At 36.4% G+C, this 8,051-nt stretch overlaps 1 protein-coding gene across 1 annotated transcript; it reads right to left on the bottom strand.

Moving 5' to 3' along the window:
* Positions 1-211: 211 nt before the first annotated feature.
* Positions 212-7,771, bottom strand: LOC120119438 (la-related protein 1A-like). Its single transcript, XM_039139256.1, has 15 exons — positions 7,438-7,771; positions 5,912-6,431; positions 5,545-5,704; positions 4,954-5,044; positions 4,678-4,749; positions 4,019-4,304; positions 3,751-3,940; positions 3,545-3,611; positions 2,774-2,899; positions 2,367-2,710; positions 2,056-2,193; positions 1,757-1,820; positions 1,138-1,283; positions 890-994; positions 212-739 (listed from the first exon to the last, which is right to left on the bottom strand). The coding sequence occupies exons 1-15, from the start codon at positions 7,657-7,659 to the stop codon at positions 598-600; spliced, it is 2,673 nt and encodes an 890-aa protein (XP_038995187.1). The 5' UTR covers positions 7,660-7,771; the 3' UTR covers positions 212-597.
* Between the last annotated feature and the right edge of the window lie 280 nt (positions 7,772-8,051).

The raw sequence follows: 8,051 nt of genomic DNA on the forward strand, positions 1-8,051 counted from the left end.
GCATTTAATTTGTGTTTTAAGAACATCCGGTAAAACATAATGGTGAAATCATTAATCTACTATTAGGATGCTACATAGTAAACATGTTGACAAAACTCGGGGTAAACAGATCAGGAAAATGAATGATTTTTTTTTGAACTCATGAATTATTAAAAATGAAATCTCTTATTGTTCAACTTTCACAAAGTTTCTACTTTTTTTTTTTTTTTGCTTAAAACTTGAAAGTTGCCTAGTTTCCCTCATGTACAACAATGTAAGGGAGAAGTTAATGATAAAAAAAAAAAAAAAAGGCATGCCATGGCATCTCTGCAAGCTTGCAGATCACTCCATAAAAACAAATATGATATACCTCCAGCCACCAAGCCTACACGAATATCACAAAAATACACAATACCTCGGGAATCGCCTGCCGCACGAACGGCGACGTGTACAACCCCCTCCAATGTACAATAGACAAAATTCGTCTTTCCACAGCATTCAAAAACCAGATGACATTTTACAGAACATGAATGCTTCCTACACTCTTGATCCGGTCGTCAGGGTCGATAGTCAAAATTGGGGTTCGATGGCACTAGGGAGCGAGGACATCACTTGTAATTAACGGAGATCCTCTCTCGTGCCGGTATGCTTCTCTTTGGCACGAAAATCCTCCAACCGCCGGTATTCTTCCTTCAGCAACCTATCTAGTTCAGGATGTATCTTTATAAGTTCTTTCTGGTCTCTGAAGTGATGGAATGCCCTGCCATAGATGGATAGTTCAAAAAGCAGCCTTAGATTTGTAAGCAAGAATTTTAGTATTCTTTTATCTCCACATAACTAAAAGTTAATTCTACAAAGAACCTATTTACAAAGGGTAACAAAGATAAGTGTTCATGGAAAAAAGAATTACCAGTATTTTTCAAGGCCATACAGATTGCCCTTATGATAGAAATCAAGGGTAAGTTGCTCAAAATCCTTATAAATATCGTCTTGATATTGCTTCTCCAAACCATAACTGAAAAAAAGGGAGAACTTAATCAGCATTCATGTAGAAAAGAAAGAAGTAAAGAAAACAAAAAAATTCAAAACTTCAGAAATGTTGCTTCAAACACCCTGAAAAAGTGAGCATAGTTTACTTCCTTTAGCCTTCAACATTACCTATAAAATCTAAAAAGACACTCTATCCCATAATTGTAATTAGCAGCTGCATCTTCGAGAGCGAGTTTCTGGAACTCATAATACATAGAAGGGACAAACATGTCCCTAAGGAAATATGACCAAAACCTATATAGTGAATTCATTTCCTGCATGCAAAACCAATGGAAAAGTTATATTTCTAATCTGAAGAAATGCATGAAAATGAACAGCTAGCGTAGATTGGCTGCAGTTATAATGGTAAGAACTAGAGAAATTAGAAAGAAAAATGTGCAAACAGATATGAAGCATTACAAATACCATTCAGTTTATTAGACTATACATAGATGTATCTAAGAGAATAAAACAACATTAACAATAACATATATCCAGGGCTTCGGTCCCCTTTCAGGCACAGTGATCCAATTTCCTTCTATTACAAATGGTCATAATGAGGGGGGAAGTCGAAAAGATCATACAACCCATTTTTTTTGTAACTGAGATTTCAACAAGAGGTATGCAAGTAAATATTTCGAGTTACTCGAGGCATTTTGATGAATTAATCGATAGAAGATGGTAACAGTTTTTCATTTAATGTAAAACAGTTATTTAATAGCTAAGAAAGTTCAGTTATGAAGTTGACCTCACTGCAACCAATTCCTAACTTCTTCCTTTCACTCAGGCAGCGCTTGTGAAACTTTAGGTACCTGAAAGCAAAAACAACTGAATTAGTCAACTTCTTCACACGTGATCTTTCGCCTCCATCCCATCATCATCCTCTGAGGAAGTACAAGTGCACGCAGAGGGGCTCAAGCACAAACCACAGTATTTTTTTCTTGCAACAAAAATATCAACATATGATGTTATATGTGGAACTGTGCCAAACAGCAAGTATATGCAAAAGCATACATATACTAAGGGATAAAATCCATCATTCCTTACTTCTGTTGTTTAAAACCATTTTCTTCCAATAGCTGATGACTTGGATGCTGAAAGGGTGGGAATGACTTAGGCAAGGAACCGACTGGTGGACTGCTAGAAAGAGTCCCATGTGGTGAACAGCTCAACTTCGAAGGCTGTCTAGGGCTGTTAAAATTGAAACTAAAGACATCCATTAGCTCAGAAAAACTGTAGAAACTAGCATGTATTCAGAACTCAAAAGCAATAAAAGTTACAATGAAACCAAGGGAAAAGAACATACGGTAGTTGGAATTGTGAAATTTAAAACGACGAGATGGTCATTTGGAACTAACCCATGAGTATCTGGAGGAGTAGAACCAAAGAAATATCCAACTGAATTACTTGGTGGGCTTTCTGAAATTATTGCAATAGAACTACAGCTAGTTCCATTGTTCTTTAGATTGCTAGAGAAAAATCTCTTCTTATGGAATGATTGTTGCTTGGAGAAGCATTTATTTTGTTTCCTTTGCAAACTTGATCCTCCATAAGCTTCAAGAGTACTGCTCCCAGCAGCATTTTCACCAGTCTTCAGATTTGATACTCCCAATGCACCCCTTGGAGACCTTGGATTTCCGTTTTTATTCTCATAAGTAGAATTATTCCTTCTACGACTAGATCGTTTAGTTTTCAGCTCCTGCTTGCAACGAAACACCAAAGGAGAAATTTCTTAATATGTACCATTAGAAAATTTGACATAAATTATAAAAGCCAGTGCCTTGACCTGTTCATAGAAGTAAAGGCCATCATTTATCACAGCAGCAAGCTCACTGGATATGGACTTTGAATCCTTTGCACCAGCTTTTGATCCTTCAGCTGCCCCAGTATTCTGCACATCAGAAGAAAGGATAAGCAGTTCCATCAAGATGGAAACAGAACCATTCTACCATTTCATACGAGTAAATTATCGCCAAAGAAAATGCATATTTGCAGGCATCACCTCAATCAGAGAGGACATACCAATCCCAATTAAGAATAAAATACGCGGCAGAAACTGAGAGGAAAGAGATGCAAGAGGAGAAAAGTCAAATGGAGTGGAGTCGAATCCACTGTTATAGTCTCTAAATTCTAAACCGTTGCTATGTGAAAAATTGGTTATTCATAAATTTCACCTGAGAAAGAGCAATATCCCTCTAGAATCAAGTTTTAAATGCTTCAACTTCACAAGAAGCATTACATTATTCATGTGTATACTTCAAAGCATCTGAAAAAACTGATTTAGAAGGGGTATATATATATACATTCTTTCTTATTTGGAATTCTATTGATAGAAAAGTTAAGTCGGACATTCTTATCTTCTCTCTTGACATAAACAATCAATATGATACTATTGAAAGGCTGTCATAGTTAGACAAACTATTACAATTTTCTACAAGTAAAAACATAAAGTCGGCTGATCCAATGAACCTATCTTTAAACATTTAATATAATGATAAGGTTGAATAAGAATTCAAATGAAGCTGTACCACAATACCTGGGTGACAATCACTAGTCTCTGAACATCCTGATCGTTGAGCATCTCATCCTCTTCATCATCCATTCTAAACAAAAATGCCATTGAGATATTAATGGGATCATTATTAGCTTCGAGAAGCACTGAAGTATGCTTTCAATACTGAACTAAAAATTTCCCCAGCTCAACAATAAAGTAGATTTGCCAATTAAATACAAAAACAATACCTGTTAAATGCTGAAAGAGTTTTTGTTGTCTTTTGTTCAAGCTCTAGTTCTTCATCCAACATAAATGTATGTGCAAAGTCATTTGACAGGACAGAAACATTCTGTATTGTTAAATCTGATGATAATTCCACACTCTCGGTTCTGTGGTCATTGAACTTTATGGAGTCAATCCCTTGTGACTGATCATTATCTGAGAATTTAATGTGGGAATCAACAGTTAATTTGATGTTCAAGTTACCCTTTCCACCAGAAAATGCTCATTTCTCACCGTCTAATTGCATTTGCACAGCTGCATGTTTGCTGTTACTTTTATACATTACTTCCGTAGGATTTCCCTCAAGTGATGCATGATCAAAGCTCTCACAATCCAAAGGACATTTAACGTTTTCTTCGCAGGTGTCCCTTGAATTATCTTCATTCAGAGTACCATTTCCACAGGAATCAGTATTCTCTTTCGGTTGGTACTGAGTAGCCTGAGCTTCTAATGACACTGTTGTTGCTGAACGAGCCAGTATCCACTTGGACCATTCACCGCATCTTCGTATCTTGTTGCCCTATAATATCAATTACCAAGTAGAGACAAGGCCATTGAGGCGAAGAATAGCATCAAAAGCAGTACCACTTGCCAATGTACATACACAACAATCAAAAAATATCAAGACAAGTCTGCCCCCTCAAATTTACTTGAAACACAAGATAATACACTTTAAACCTTAAGGTATAAATACCAGCACTAACACCACTATCAGTTCATAATCACATCCCCCAATTTAAACCTTAAGGTAAATTAAGGCTAAACATGTGGAGAAGATAAAAGTATATCAATTGAGAGCTCAAAACTGACTATGTTGTCCGATCCCAACTACATGCATTAGTAAAAAATCAAGATTTCGAAACAGCGAACCCAGATGAAAATAAAAGACTAACCTGCACTTCTATGGAACTAGAACTCTGAAGCACGTCAATGATAAATTGTATGTCTGTACTCATTCTCTTAACCTGTGACTCAGAAAGTGAAAACCACACAAAAGAATTAAGCTACCAGTTCTTAGGCTAGGAAGAAATGAAAAGGAAAAAACTACTAGAAAATCTAATTCAACCAGTTAATAATGTCACAGCCATGAATAAGAAAGAAAACTCCAACACAAAAACAGCAGTAGCATATGATCCATGCCATAAGAGCTTAGTAGAGAATTAACATACCCTTTTGAAGTCTGCAATTGTGGATATTGGAACCCAACCTTCATCATCCATCAAGGAAATTAGGTAACGGTCACGTTGTAGATTTTCATCGCTGCAAAAAAAGAAACAAAAAACAGGAGTAAACGAGTAATACAAACAAATGCACATTATATATCACTGAAAAAACACTTAAATTTACCGCAGTCAATAATGAAAATGGTCAAAGTTCATATTTTGGCCTCTCAATTTGGATCAATTACACAATGCATGAAACTTAAGGAAAATGTCTAAGTCTCTAAGAATATGATTACCATGCCAAAAAATCCAACGACATATAAAAGATAATTGATATGAAGTCAGGTTGAAAATTTTCTAAAGTGGATACCAAACCATCAAGTTTTTCACAAAAACTTTAGTCTTTCAATATCCCCATAAATAGCATGAGTACACAATCAGACTTAAAAGGTGCAAATACCAACATTGATAATGGCAATGATAGATGTAGAAGTAAACGAATTTAGAAACAAGTTTAGACTATGGTGTAAAAAAAACCATGCAGACAAAAAGGTATATCAAATGAACAAATATAAGAAGCAAAGAGGCCTTCCTAACCTGAAATAATACTCGATTTGTTTCACTATATTAGCTCTCAAAGTTACCATCTCTGGAGGAAGCACATTAGTCTCTGGATTTATGGGGTACGGAACAAAGCGTGGAGGATGTGGTCCCCTTATAGAGCCTGGAGGAGCAATAGGCACATAGCATACAGCTCCTGGAAGTTGTAATTAAAAAGGGTTTACTCTATGAAAGGAACAATATAAAGCAAGAGCTCAAACAAGAACAAAAGGCAGCCTCACCTGAGGCTGAAATGCAGGCCTTACCTTGCTGGCAGGTATAAGTAGTAATGAAGCTTAACAAATAAGAAGTAATAAAACATGTTGTAGTGTTTTAAATGAAGGCATGGGGAATAAGTTGTTACCAGGGTAACTTGGACCAATCATGAACCCTGGAGCTGGACCAAAGAATGGAGGTCTAGCAAAAGATCTTGGTCCAACACCAGGCTGCATGGGAAAGGGTTCTCTAGGATTAAAATGGCCACCAGGTTCTTGCATGTTGGGTCTTCTATTAGAGATGTTGGCAGGATGAGCATTGGGATCTCCTCGGGGAGGAAGCTGCATGTTTCTGCTGGCATCAAGACCTTGAACTGGAGGATGAAAGGCTTGCATCGTTGTCTCAGATCCAGATTTTACCAATTGAGGCTCAATACCAGGGAAAGGGTGGTAAGCATACCCAGGTCCAGGAACTGCAATGTGTGGTGTAGGTACCATAGGATGGAAAACAGCTGGCACCGGTTGTTGATAATAAGGTAAAGGTACGGGAAAACAAGGTCCAGCATTAGGATTGCGTTTAGAGTCTGACTTCTGATGACGTGCTGATGAATGTTTATACGAAGAATTGGTGTGTCCAGATCCATTTGATTTCGGCCGCCTAGCTTCTCTCTAAAACACCCAAAGAAAAAAAAAATACTGAAGTTAAGATAAAACTGAGACAATAATACAAATTTCTTCTTAATACTCAAAAAGAGTATATTCACAACAACATAATAAGCCATGTCCCACTTAAAACGATGACTTGCAAAAGAATCATACATAATGGTAACAGCAAATGCAAAGAAGAGCACACAGAGACAACCAGAGTTATTAAGAGTCAGAGATGGCTAAATGATGCAGGGATTTCTTCACACTGAAGTTATATTCCATACATGTTCATTGAAGACACCCTGAAATTATATTTTAATTTTTCCTAATATGAGAAAACTCCACCAATCATCATGTCATTACTCATTAGTCAATATAGCTTAGTAAACATTTAATTGGCATAAAATTATCAAAGAAACTTAAGAAATTGGATACACAATAGACCATCGGTCCTCTCAACATATTATTCAGGGAAATAAATATTATTAGTCAATATTGATAAACTGATATTCAAGAAAATTTGTAAGTTAAAGAAGGCTAAAAACATGGTCTTTCAAGTTTCCCATTTGAAATGGTTCTCAGTGAAATCACATTACAAACTAATAATCACACATGTCACACTAGTATACGAAAACAAACTCAAATCACACCTCAAGATATTTAAATTTACCCAAATTTCACACTCAAAAAAAGTGATTGATCACTGGTTAAGGATAAACTTATTCGGAAAAAATGAAAAGACTGACCTGCCCTACTAATGGATTTGGAGATAAATTGATATTCATTCAAATCAAATTAACAAGTAAAAGAGGCTGAAACCTAGTCTCTCAAATTGTCCATTTGAAATAGTTTTTCAGCTGAGCTACATTTACAGCTAATAATTCCACATGACATACTAAGTTTACCAAAACAAACCCAAATTACACCTAAAGATTATCAAATGATTCCAAATTCTACACTCATAAAAGAGATCAAGCATGAATCACCAACTGAAGAAAAATTCAAAACCAATAGAGCAATGAAAAACCTGCTCTATTGATGATGGGTGTGGAGCTGCCGGAGCACACTCATCAGCAGCAGCCCGAGGATTTTCATGTGTCTGGTGTGTCCCACTAAGGTCAGGCCAAGATTGGGTACCCATTACATTAACAGGAGCATCAGCCGCTTTCTGCCCATCGATTACGGTAGTCTTCCACGGTGACTTGGCCTCGTTCTGACCATCCCCTGCCTCATTATCAGCCATTACCATAATAAGCTCTACCAGCAATCAGATACCAAAACCTCCAACAAATCAAAATAACCACAATAGGAAAAAAAAGAACCCAAAGTCGGTAAAATCAATTCAATTCGTAACAAACAAAAAAAAGTAATCTTTTTTTGGATAAAAAAAAAGGTGATCTTTGAGAGACTAAATGAAGCGTTTTATTTAAGATCAAGGTTTTGGGTGGGCTTTTAACAGTGAAAGTACTTGGATTAAAAGTGATTTTTTTTTTGGGAAGATTGAGAAAGATTGACAGTTGCAGATAGAGACCAAGAAAACTTGCAAAAGTGAGCAGTGAGGGTTAAAAACTTTTATAAAAGAGCCAAGAAAAAGGCATGTATGTCTGCTTTGAGTTTGGTTGTTTTATAGCATCAAGAGAC

Source organism: Hibiscus syriacus, unplaced genomic scaffold (genome assembly GCF_006381635.1).
Source record: "Hibiscus syriacus cultivar Baekdansim isolate YM2019G1 unplaced genomic scaffold, ASM638163v2 tig00000991_pilon, whole genome shotgun sequence".
Taxonomy (NCBI): Eukaryota; Viridiplantae; Streptophyta; class Magnoliopsida; order Malvales; family Malvaceae; genus Hibiscus; species Hibiscus syriacus.

What these genes read in the sequence shown, in the direction of transcription:
- LOC120119438 (XM_039139256.1), bottom strand. Translation starts at nt 7,659, where the DNA reads ATGGTAATGGCTGATAATGAGGCAGGGGATGGTCAGAACGAGGCCAAG. An exon ending in GATTGGTCCAAGTTACCCTG is followed by an intron (nt 5,705 to 5,911) that starts GTAACAACTTAT and finishes TACAACTTCCAG; the next exon opens with GAGCTGTATGCTATGTGCCT. An exon ending in CAAATCGAGTATTATTTCAG is followed by an intron (nt 5,045 to 5,544) that starts GTTAGGAAGGCC and finishes CTTTTTTTGCAG; the next exon opens with CGATGAAAATCTACAACGTG.